Here is a 12,992-nt window from a genome sequence, read left to right as displayed (position 1 = left end):
GTGAAGTGACTTCATTTAAAGTTGTATTGTTTTTCCAAATTAATTTGATGAAGTTGAGAATAATTATAATAAAGTCTTCCCAACCATAAGCATATCAATCTCTTATAGTTCTTCTTTTATGTCCTTTAATAAAGATTAGTAATTTTTTCATAAAGATCTTATTTTTGCTAGATTAATTTCTGGATCATGTTTTAGCTATTTCTTGCATTTGATCTTCTGAGCCACTAGTGTGTCCTCTCCTTTAATGCACCTACTTTATTATTTTGTCAAAAAAATCATGTTTTTAAAAGTTGTGTATGTGAGTGTGTTGCATTCAGATCCCTTTAAGTACTTTTTGTTGTTGTTCCCTTATCTGTTTCCTCCAGCAATTATTACACTGAACATGGGTCATACTCCTTAACCCGATCCTTCTTTCTCTTGTTGCTACAGTCCCTTGACTGTACAATTAACTTTCTCACAGATAAATTGGGGAATCCACAGGTGCTGAATGGAAAAGATGTTTAAGAGGAAACTTATGTTCCTCCTGACACACCTTGGAGAAAGACTCTAATCTCTTTCGGTTGAAGCCCTTCTCCCTACCTTAGAACTAGGAGACAACCCATCCAACCCCTCGCCTTTTGTGGACAGGAAAACCAGCCCCTTCATGCCAGTTTGAGATCCTCTGAGGTTGAAACGCCAAGCTCTTTCAGGGATTCTCTGACCTTTGCTCCCGAGCTCTGAAGCTGCTCACTTTTGATTCCTCCACCCCTAAGGGAAAAAGCTCAATTCTCTCCACAGGACTCAGTGACTGGCTCTAGAGCCAAAGGCAAGTAGCTTGGAGTTAGGAATGGAAGCCATTATGGTCCCCAAATCCACCACTGGTTTATTTTCTACTTGTTTCTTAATAATTTGTTGGTGGTGAAAATGAACGCTATCAATTGAAGGATTTTGGGTTTGCTTGTTTTGTAGCTTTGTGGTTGGTTGGCCAAACCTTTTATATAGTATTCCACTGTCGTTCAAAACATAAATAGTACTTTTGGGAGTGAAGGGACAGGTGATCCTGTAGATTCCCAAAGAAAAGGCAAAAAGGCAAAACATGGCCAACATTATCCATTTACTTTTCAGATTTACTGACTGAATATAATTTTCTTTACATAAACATTTGATCTAAATCACTTTTGTTGTTGTTGTTGCTGGTTGTTTGGTTTTTAATACTGGAAACAGATTCAGTTTGAAAGATACCCTGAAATCTTAAGAGTAGCATACACCAATCCTTCCCACTCTCCACCCAAAATCTAGTTGGTTTAAATGAGCAGAATGATCCATTTTTCCATTTTAGGTGAGCAGATGTTTATGAAAGATCTTAGGACTGTTTGCCTCATTTATCAGAAAATTTACAAGGGAAGAAGCCATTAATCGAATTTCTACTTGTAAATATAAGAAGACTAGTACTCAGGTTCATATACTTTTAACATGACCTTGTTGAAAGAAACATTAACAATTCCAAAACTAAATTAAACGAATTTTAAGTTTTTTTCTCCCAAAAGCATAAAAATGGAGACGATCTTAACAGGAAATTCTTAAAAGGTAAAAACAACTCTTCCTTGTACTAGTCCTTGGGTAGTTACCATACAACAGGTTCTTCTTTTTGTTAGTTTCTTTGAAAAGGGCTTTTTGGTCCCAAGTCTGTTCCTGCTTAGTATCTGCTCCGGCCTCCTCCTCTCTCCATGCGGCCTCCTAGACGGCCTCCGCCCCTAGGCACCCTGCAGCCCGATCGGCTGTAAGAATCACGCTGGGGAGGGCAGCCCCTTTCCATGGACAGAGACAGCCCACGATCTGGTCTGCCCACCCGGTCTCGGCCCCTCGAGTAGCGGTCGCTCCGGCCATAACTGCTGCTGTAACTGTCGCGGCCGCCGCTGTAGGCATCCGGTGAGCAGCCCCGGTACTCCTCGTAGCGGCCTCCTCCTCCGTAAGATGGCGGTGTCCCCCGTCCTGGGGCGCCGCCGCGCAGGTCTCCGTAGCTCTCAAAGGGCTCTCGGTAGGAACCTCTGCTGGGATGATCCCCGTAGTCACGGTCGCGACACCCGTAGCCGTCTCGGTCGCCGTAGCCTCTCAAGGGACAGTCGTCCCGGACACTGGAGTGGCCGTATTCGCGGTGGGTGTACTCTCTGGGCGAGGGGGCAAAACCCCGGGGTTCGCGGTAGTCTCGGCTCGAGTAGCTGTCTCTGGACGAGTAGCCCTCATCCCGCGGGCCCAGATAGGGGTCGCGGCGCGGGGGCGGCGGCTCTCGGCGCGGTGGTCCTGAGTAGCCGTCTCGCCCCCGCACGGCCAGGGCCCTCCCGCGCATTCCACCGCCGCTGCTGCGAGCCGGACCCGACGGCGCTGCCCTCTTCGGGGGTGGGCCGGCCCTGCGCGGCGGCGGCGGCGGCCCGCGCTTCATAGGCATCGGGGCCCTGGAGGGCCGCAGGTCGAAATCTCCCGCGTAGCCGCCGTCGTCATCGGGCCCGCCCCGGGAGGGGGAACGCCGCGGGCCGCCGCCACCTCCGCGGGTTCCGCGCAGGAACCTCGGGCGACCGCGGCTGCGAGGAGGCGGCGGGCCTCGCCGGCTGCTCTCGAACGCCGGTTTGGTGGCCTGGGCCACCTTGATGGCCTTACCATCCAGGGACTTGCCGTTCATGTCTCTGGCGGCGGCCTTGGCGTCTGCGGGGCTTTCGAAGGTGACGAACGCGAAGCCCCTCGACTTGTTGGTTTCTCGGTCTTTCATCAGGAGCACCTCGACGATGCGGCCATACTTGCCAAACTCGGCTTCGAGGGCTTTCTCGTCGGTTTCGAGGTTGAGGCCTCCAATGAACAGCTTCCCCGGGCGATCCGCTTCAACCATGTCTGCCGGTCGAACGGTCGGTCAGTGGCGGTGGGAGGCGATGAGGCGGCGCCAGTCGAGGCCTTCGAGCTCGCTCGTCTAGGGCGGCTCCTACCGGTCGGGCGGCGCGTAGTGGCTTAGTCCCCGGAACCGCTGCCTTAGCCCGCTGCAGGGCGCGCCCCTACTGCCTGTGATTGGTCGGCTGTCTGCGGAGGGCAGATTCGCCGTCGGGAAAATCGGCAGTTCTGTGTCTCCTTTTTAGTCTTTAACTTCCTATTCACCTGACCCGAGCTTAACGGCTTTAATGGCCTCCTGAAAGCTCAGGGAAAAGCCGTTAGGTGGAAAAAATTTTTTTCTATTTCTTTTAATGAGAACAATTATAATGATCCCAAACCTAAGTTACCCAAACCATTTTCAAACAGAAAAAAATAGTTAAATTTTAATTATTACTAAAATTATTAAGTTAAAAATCATTTTTCAATTATTGAAAAATAGAGTAATAACAGTTTACAAGTTTAAATTTTATTTTACTGATCTTTTAAAAATAATCAGCTTTTAGCCTTTTCGATCTTGTTTTGATTTTATTTGGTGCTATTGTCTTTATTCTTTCTACATTTATTGGATTTATTGTTTATATTATTCTCTTCTAATTTTTTAAATAAGGCACTTAGCACATTAAGAGTTTAAAAAATATTTCTTCTAATTGTTATATTTAAGGTTAAAACTTATTCTCTAGGCACCGGTTAATATCATGCCTTGAGCAGTTATGTATGTTGTTTTCACTGTTGTTCAGTTCCTAATATTTTCTCATTTTTATTATTTTCTTTTTGGACCATGTATTAAAGAAGTATGTTTGTAAATTTTCAAACATATGTACCTGTTGGTTATTTTATAATATGCTCAGTACAATATCCATTGTTTTTCATTGAGACTTGCTTTGTGACCTAATATGGTGTAATTAATGTTCCATATATACTGAGCAGAAAGTGTATTCTCTAAATGTTTGACAAAGTTCTCTCTTATTTTGTGGTATTTAAATCTTCCCTTTTCTAACTTATTTTTTATTTGATAGAATTGGCAAACACTAGCACGCTCTTAAAATTTACCACAATTGTGGATTTGTAAATTTCTCTGTTTTTATGTCTGGTTTTTGCTTCATGTAATTTAAGGTTATATTTTGAGATATATAAAAAATGAGAATTGCTACGTATTCTGGTGAATACCTTTTTTATGTAATGATCCTCGTCATTCGTAAAAATCTTTTTTCCTTAGTCCATTTTGTGTGACGCTTATATCTTTTAGTACTTTTGCGATTTCTTCCTAAATCTTTGCTATCAGCCATGCCTTTCCCCCTTCCTTTTTTCCATCTTTCATGCCTTTTCTTGTAATAAGTGATTTGTCTTTGTTTCTTTTTCCTCTACTATGGAAGAAGTTATGCCTTCTATTTCTACTTTTTTGAATGACTGCCCTTAATGTTTTTATTGAATGCTAACTTAAAAATGCTGTCTATAAATTTACTTATAAAATCAAGTTTTATAAATAAATTTACTTACAAAGTAAATTTACTTTATAAGTAAATACTTTATAAGTTACTGCTTGATTAACTTTTATATATTTGTATATCCATGTAACCATGACCCACATTAAAATCTATAACATTTCCATCACTCCAGATGGTTCACTTGTGCCACTTATTAATCAAACCTGAGATATGCTCTCCTGGCACAATAAGACAAGATATCCACACCGAGGTGTGCAGCAGGAAAAAGGAGGGCATTTATTTGCAGGGCTCCAAGCAAGGAAGACCAGGCAGCTACTCTGAAATTCTGACCTCCCTGATGGCTTACAGGTAAAGATTTTTAAAGGAAAGTGTAAATTTCAGGAAAACAGAAGTTACAGGCAAAATCATAAGTCAATACATGGAGGTTACACATTGGTATTGGCCCAAAAGAGAGATAGCTCTTGAAGTCGGGGGGCTTACAGGTCATAGGTAGATTCAAAGATTTTCTGATTTGCAGTTGGTGAAGGAAGAGAATTTGCAGTCAGCAGAGAAGAATGAGCTTTGGCTCCTGAGTGTGACTCCATCCAGGCCCCTCAGGAAGATATTAAGAACAAAGAATGATTGTCAGAGTTCAGTCCTCAGTTCCCTCTTATCTGAGTTCTACCTGCCTGTGGAATTGTTTGGTGGGATCTGGGTTTCGGAAAGACAACTCAGGGACATATGTTAAGACATTATATTTTGTGTCTATAGGGGAACAAAAAATCTCCTGACTCTAACTTCCATGGTTATTGTTTTAGGTTCCTATTACTTTCTTGCTTATTAATTTCCTTATTCATTTAAGGAATTTGATGAAGTTCCTTCACTTCATTCCTCAGGGCTAGCTAGGTGCATGGAATTTCCCTTAAAGGAACTCCAGATTTTCCTTTATTTCCATATTTGTAGGGGAGGGGTTGCACAGGCCCCTAAAACAGGGTCTCTGCTCTGCAAAAAAATGATATGATCAATATCAAAGTTTGGGCGAAAACTGGAATGCTTACATGGGCTTTATGTGAAATGATTGTGTCTCTTTTACCTGAATATATTTTGGGAATGGATATTGTGTCTGACTGGGGAATGCTTCCCTGCCTAGTGTTATAAAACACAAGGCATATAAATTCCACCTTTAAGCAATATTGATTATATTTGCTAAATAGGAAGGAACAAGATTGTTCAAGCTCACACAGTGTAGAATAAAACCTGAAGTGCTAGGATGCACAAATTCTGTGTACAATGGACCCGTGTGGAGGGTAGATTAGGGCTTGTGGCAAAAGCCTGGAGGGCCTCCAACCAACAACTACAGGGACTTTGAAGTGGAGAATTTACATCTGAGTCGATTACTAGCTCAATCTCAGACATTAATTGAAACTGCCCCATGACTGAAGAAAATGTAATAATCTTATTATCTTATATCAATTAGGATAGTTATTGTCAAAAGCACAAAAAGAATAAGTGTTGGTAAGGATGTGGAGAAATTAGAACCCCGGTGTAGTGCTGGTGGGAGTATAAAATGGTACAGCCACTATTAAAAATAGTTAACAGTTCTTCAAGAAATTAGGAATAGAATTACCATAGGATTCAACAACCCTATTTGTGGATATATAACCAAAAGATTTGAAAGCAGGTTCTTAGATATTTGTACACCCACACATGTAGCAACAGTATTCACAATAGCCAAGAAGTAGGAGCAATGAAAGTATCCATTGACAGATTAATTAATTTAAAAATGTAGCATAGTCAGCCCTCCATATCTGTGGGTTCCACATTTATGGATTCAGCCACCTGAGGATCAAAAATATTTCACAAAACACTGTGTACGTACTGAACATGTACAGACTTCATTTTCTTGTCACTATTTCATAAACGATACCTTATAAAAACATTTCTGTAGCATTTACATTGTATTAGGTATTATCAGTAATCCAAAGATGATTTAAAGTATATGGGAGAATATGTGCATGTTATATGCAAATACTACATCATTTTGTATCAGGGACTTAGCACCCTTGGATTTTGGTATCCTTGGTGGTCGTGTAACCAATTCCCCATAAATACCAAGAAACTATTCTATATACACATAATGAAATATTATTTAGCCTTAAAGAAGGAAATTCTGACATATACTACAACATGGATGAACCTTAAGGACATTATGCCCTGGAAGCACTCCAAAGGCAGCCTTTTCGGGATTTTTATGGAGGCTTCACGACACAGACACAATTGATTAAGTCAATCTATAGCTCATTTCCCCTCCCTGGAGGATGGAGTGTGAGGCTGAAAATTATCCACCTCTAATCATGGCTTGGTATTTTGGGTGACCAGTGGCCATCCCAAAGCTATCCAGGAGCCTGCCAAGGGTCACCTCAATAAAACAAAGGGTACTCGTATCTCCCAGGAAGTTCCAAAGGTTTTAAGACCTCTGTGTCAGTAACTGTGAGCAGAAATGAAACATATTTCTTATGTCACAATAGGAATACACTACTGGGGGAGCAGGTAGATTCTTTTCCCCAGGACTGACTTGGAATATTGTGAGGAGGTGTCAGATTCTATACTATGGATAGTACCCTGTGAATAGTTCTCAAATGACCAGCAGAAAGTTGTTTGGTTTATAAATAGCAGTTTCAAGGTAAATGGACAGCATCCTATTTGGAAGACCACCTCTATGTTTGAAGAACATAAAAACAAACCAGTTTAATGGGAAATATTATGTGTTACTTTCCTTATAGTGATGGAAGAATTGAACAAAGATAAAAATCCCCCGCTTGAGTTTTTACTGCTTTGTGGATGGTGACCAGTGGCCTGACCATATGGCCAGACAGAGAGCAATGGAAAACTGCCTATTAAAGGCATACCCATAGGAAAACCAGCAAGGGAATTTGGGGAGGAGTGCATTAAGGTAGAACACGTTGATACCCAACAGAAGAATACATTTGTAGGTTCAGCAGGTGACTGCAATTGACCAGTAGATATCCCAGTATGCTTGCTTGAAGTGGCCACCTGGGTCCATGAAATGAGGGGACACTGGGGGCCTGCAGCAATGTAGAGATGGATTAACTCTAGACATATTCCTCTTGCACCTCTGAAGCACAAAATACCACTAAAAACTGTTTTGTCTTCCAAAAATAAGAGATAGACACTGCAGATGGCTGTGTGTCAACAGTTCCTGGGAGAAGACCTTGAACAAGCTGGTAGGTGGGATTGATGCTGGCTATGAGTGGGTCTTGACAGGAATAGACACTGGACTTGGCTTTCCTTACCCAGTGATAGATGCAAATGTTCAGAGAACAGTCAAAGAATCAGAATATAAGATATTGCATCAATTTGTACTACCAAGTAACATTTCTTCAGACTGAGAAACACCTTTCACAATCTATAATTTCAAGAATGGGCAGAGAGGTATTTTCCTCAGAGTAATATAATAATTCAATAGAGAATTGGAATGGGCATTTGAAACACTGGTTGCCTAAAATGGGAGAATATAAAAGCATGAAGAGCTGGCTTACACGCCTTTGCAAATGTGTGCTTACACTCAACAAGGAGACAAGAGTCTCCTAGATAGATTCCTGGTTTTCTGGTAGATCAGCAGGATAGGGAGTGGGAGAAGATGCTGGTATGACTATGCAATTTTTCCCACAGGAAAGGTGACTGATGACTATACTTTCTTCCCCATGTCACCTTAACTTTGTTTTTCCTACTTCATGGCCACAGGTTCAAGGCTGCAACTGCAAGTGCTGAAGGCAGTGATGATTCCTAAACAATAAAGTATAGCTGCATTCTAAACTTTATGTCAGAATTTCTGTGGGCCTGATGGGGCAGATTGTGCCTTCACCTCATCTAGAAATAATGGGATTGACTGTGAACGCAATTATATTGTCTAATGGTAAAAATAGCCCATTTCTATAACTATTTAACACTACCTATATGAATGGTAGTGGGCTGATGGAGAGGTACTTACTAGATTAGTATTGCTGCCTGCAATTAGACCAGCACAGTGGTTGAACCTAATGTCACTTCCAAAGGTAGAAAATTTTGTATACATGGAGAGAAGGAGAAATAGTAAATGAGGATAATGCAACAAATAAATGGGTTCTGTAATGAGGGAAACTCAGTAGTACTTTAACACCTTGAAAGAGGCTCAGAGCAAAAGATGTTATTATCTTTTACTCAGTTATATCTGATGCCTCGAAGGGTGAAACCATCTATTGCTGACACCACTCCTGCTGTTGGAACTAGGCAGGATCAAATGAAAGCCTGCAAACTGGAGTGACCTCATCCCAGGAGACATTTTCATGAAATATGATAATAGACTGAACTAATTATTAAGGACTGAATGGGACTCTACTAGTATGCCAGCATTTTTTGACTTTTAATTTTTTAGTTACATCTACCATAATGTAATATTGTTTTACACTTGCATTGTTGATAAAAATTATAATACCAATACCAATAGTCAAATGAATTGGAAAAAATGAGTTAAAAGCCCCTATTCCTATACCACACTCCTTCCTCAAAATGTTGCTCGGACAGGCGATCCTTTTGCTATAAAGAATCCATGCTCAAAGACCAAGGGGTATCCTGTGATATAATAAAAATATATATATTTGGTCTCTGTCCTGGTTCCTGGTATAGAGCTTCTAAAACCCTTGGAGACTCCTGAGTGGTAGGACTGTCTTTTGTTATCCATAAAGAGCCCCTTTGACCATACCTGAGTTTATGCTAATGAGGTGATTTATAGTCGGGGCCCTGGATTACTGTAGGATGGGGGCTGTTCACCAGAGAAACGAACTCTGTGAATGGAGGGTCAGAACTTTAGCCCTACCTCCCACCCTGACTTCCAGAGAGAGGAGAGGCACTAGAGGTTGTGTTTAATCACTGATGGCCAATCATTTAATCAGTTACATCTATATAATGAGATCTCGTACAAAAACTCCAAGCAGTGGGATTTAGGGAGTTTTTAGGTTGATAAACGCATGGATGTGCTGGGAGGGTGGCATGCCAGAGAGAACATGGAAACTGTACACTTTTCCCCCTTCCCTGCCTTATGTACCTCCTCATCTGGATGTTCCCTCCTATCCTTTATAATAAACTGTAATCACAAGTGTATAGAGCACCCTTGACATAACTAACTCCATCTTAGAAAAAGACTCCACTTTATATTTCATAGGACACTTTGCCAACAAGGATGTTTTGTTTAATAAGCAAATTAAACAAATAAAGATGGCATCCAATCACATAAAGACACAAACAAGAACTCTTCCACTATCAGTTCTCATCAAAGGACAACGTGACTATAAAAGATTAGCCCTTGAGCAGCTCAAAATGGCCATCTTGGGTGATACTATCTTGCAGTCAAAGACTCTGCCTTGGGCTGGGCGTGGTGGCTCATGCCTGTAATCCCAGCACTTTGGGAGGCTGAGGCGGGTGGATCACCTGAGGTTGGGAGTTTGAGACCAGCCTGACCAACATGGAGAAACCCCGTCTCTACTAAAAATACAAAATTAGCTGGGCATGGTGACACATGCCTATAATCCCAGCTACCAGGAAGGCTGAGGCAGGAGAATCACTTGAACCTGGGAGGCAGAGGTTGCGGTGATCCAAGATCATGCCATTGTACTCTAGCCTGGGCAACAAGAGTGAAACTCCATCTGAAAAAAAAAAAAGGACTCTGCCTTGCAAGACCAACAGACCACCCAGACCACTTGGCTCAGACCAGGACTCTTTCTTCTTCACTTTCCCTGGACTGATTCGTTAACCATTTCTCCTATCTGATAGAGCAGGAGCATCACCATCTTGGTCAAGGCCCTAATTCTAAAGTTCACCTTAAAACAAAACAAAACAAAAAAAAAAAAGACTGCCTAAAGCCAAAGGGCATCAGCCCAATGGCTAAGGTCAGCATGACCATAAACCACAAATAACATCTCCAACCAGAAACATTTCAAACTCCTCCCCAACCAAAGACATGCTAGCCCCTAGATAAGACCCCTCAGACCAGGAAGATTCCAGCCTTGAGATAACCCCTCTCCGGGCCAGAAAGATTTCTGTCCCAAGACAACCTCCCCTCCTCCCTGAGAGATTGCAACACCGCCATAAACTTCTCCACACACATAAACATTCCAAGCTTGTGATAAGCCCCCTCACCCTAAAGCCAATATATACTCTTAGTCTGTAAGAGAAAGTGCTCCTGACCACTATCAGCCAGGAGCACCTTTCATGTTTTAACTAAAGAAAACCTGTCTTTGACTGCCAAGCCATATTTCATGTTTCTTTCCTCTTTAACTCTTACATTTCTCTTTTTCCTCTTGGTGATAAATATTATTTTGCTTTTGTGAAATGTTTAACATATAACATTTAAATATTGGTTAAGCACACTACTATGTATGGTTTGCCATATTGGCTGACTTGCGGAGTGACTTGAACCTGTGTGACCATAGCTCTGGCTAGGGAGTAAACAGGAAGTGCTATGGAGAATTGTCTCCGTGGAACTCCAGGTGGCATTTGTGATTGAAATAGCATCAATAAAAGTCTGACATTGTGGAAAGACACACACATGCATGGACCTGGTCATTTCTAACCTTGCATTGCTCATGACAAAATGTATAGTACTTTCTTGAGTCCTGTGAATGGTTCTAGTGAATTATTGAATCTGAGGGGATTGTAGGAGCCCCCAAGTTGGCCGGGAGACTACTGTAGTAATCAAGGATAGATAGTATATCATTTTCCAACAGCAATTCTTAATTTTCCAACACCAACCATGTGTCCTACGATTCTATTCTGACACTAAGTACCAGGAATTAGTGCAGACCCACACTTTAAGGGTTTAGTCCCAATAAGGCTGCCCTCACTTCAGATGCCAGCTGCAAATGGGGTCCCCAGGATACCTAAACAGTTGGCAAGTTGTTAGATACAGTAAGAAATTCTTCTTCAAATGTTTAGCTTGCTGAAGTTTCCTTGTCCTTTGTTTCCTGCCTTCAAAGCCAGACTTCCTTACTCTCTGTGTTCCCCCTTCCCTGGTAAACAACCTTCCTGCCAGTCCTATTCTATAGAGCCCACATTCCACATCTGCTACCCATGCTATGAATTACCCCTCCCATCGCAATGGCTTCTCACACTGACACTGATCTTCCTGCCTTCCCACCAGTGTAACTGTATTCCTGCACTTTTCAAATTAGCCAACCGGGTTCAGCTTAGATTGTGGGGTCCAACCCTAGCCAATAGGGGAAAGACACAGAAACAGAAGCTGCATTACAGATAATAAAAACCCCTGCTTTCCTTTGTTCTATGTGCTCTCGCCCTTGCTCCATACATGAGATATACCCTTCTGCAGAAGTAAATTTGCCTTGCTGAGAGGCCCTTTGTCCTTTGTCTCAGTGCTAGTTCTTCTTTGTGGCACTGAGCATTTGCTTCCAACACAAGTCAACTGCAATGAAGAGGTTCTAACATATATGGGCTTCATAAATTCTAACACCCATGGTCTAGACCACTTATTTTGAAAAATTAAGTAATAATTTAATGTATACTTATAATACTTGAAATTGCAAAAATATAATCGATGAATATTTTATGTGTTTATACACTGTTCTCTGTGTGACCATGACAAAGAATGACTATTTTTTATTCCTTTTACAACTAATGGCAGAGAATTGTGGTAGATATGAATGATGAGTGAAGGTGTGAATATCGGTGAACAAAGAAGAGTACACCAAAGGAACGAGAACCAGGCAAAGAGGGGGCATTCTCTACAGAGTATCTTAGTGGCTACATTGGACTCAGTATCCTCCAAGAGAGTAACTGGAACAGGTAACTCTAGATGGGAATTTAGGGGGCAGAGAAGCTCCAAGATGAGGAAGATAAGTGTATCCACCATAGAGAAAGAGGAATCACCTTCCCCTGGCCCCCCCCAGAAAATCTGCATAGGGCTATGTCCTGACAAGGAAAAGTTGGAGAATGCAAAGAATTGTCTTGCAAATCCCTATCTCCTCAGGGTATAAGTCCCTAAGACAATTAAAGGAGACTCTTTCCAACTAGAAAGGTCAGGGAAATTTCCCTGCAGCAGAGCCAAGTGCCTGTGGCCTGGGACCCTTACTTTGTTTCCACTATCTTCAGGGATTGAGTTCTGGTTCAATGGTCCAGACACGAGGAGCAACCCCATGGCTCTATACCACCCCACAATTCTTCAGTAGTAGGGAGGGGGACTCCCAATTTGGATACCTACTAGTTTTTAAAAGTTTTTATCTTTTTTTTGTTGTTGTTGTTTTGAGACGGAGTTTCACTCGTCACCCATGCTGGAGTGCAATGATGCGATCTCTGCTTCCCGGGTTCAAGCAATTCTCCTGCTTCAGCCTCCCGAGTAGCTGGGATTACAAGCACCCACCGCCATGCCTGGCTAACTTTTGTGTTTTTAGTAGAGACAGGGTTTCACCATGCTAGCCAGGGTGGTCTCAAATACCTGACTTCAGGTGATCCACTCGCCTCGGCCTCCTAAAGTGCTGGGACTACAGGTGTGAGCCACCATGCCCAGCCCTCTAATTTCTTTAAAATATAATTTAATCTCTCTTTCCATTTTTTTTTTTTTTTTTTTAGACAGAGTCTCGCTCTTTTGCCCAGGCTGGAGTGCAG

The 12,992-nt window shown here is 42.1% G+C and overlaps 1 protein-coding gene across 1 annotated transcript; it reads right to left on the bottom strand.

The window, feature by feature from the left end:
- Positions 1 to 1,304: 1,304 nt before the first annotated feature.
- RBMXL2 (RBMX like 2) lies at positions 1,305 to 4,432 on the bottom strand. The gene has a single exon (XM_003910271.5). The coding sequence runs from the start codon at positions 2,858 to 2,860 to the stop codon at positions 1,676 to 1,678; it is 1,185 nt and encodes a 394-aa protein (XP_003910320.1). The 5' UTR covers positions 2,861 to 4,432; the 3' UTR covers positions 1,305 to 1,675.
- Positions 4,433 to 12,992: the final 8,560 nt, after the last annotated feature.

Source organism: Papio anubis, chromosome 12, assembly GCF_008728515.1.
Source record: "Papio anubis isolate 15944 chromosome 12, Panubis1.0, whole genome shotgun sequence".
NCBI lineage: Eukaryota > Metazoa > Chordata > Mammalia > Primates > Cercopithecidae > Papio > Papio anubis.
This window is presented reverse-complemented; position numbering and strand designations above follow the sequence as displayed.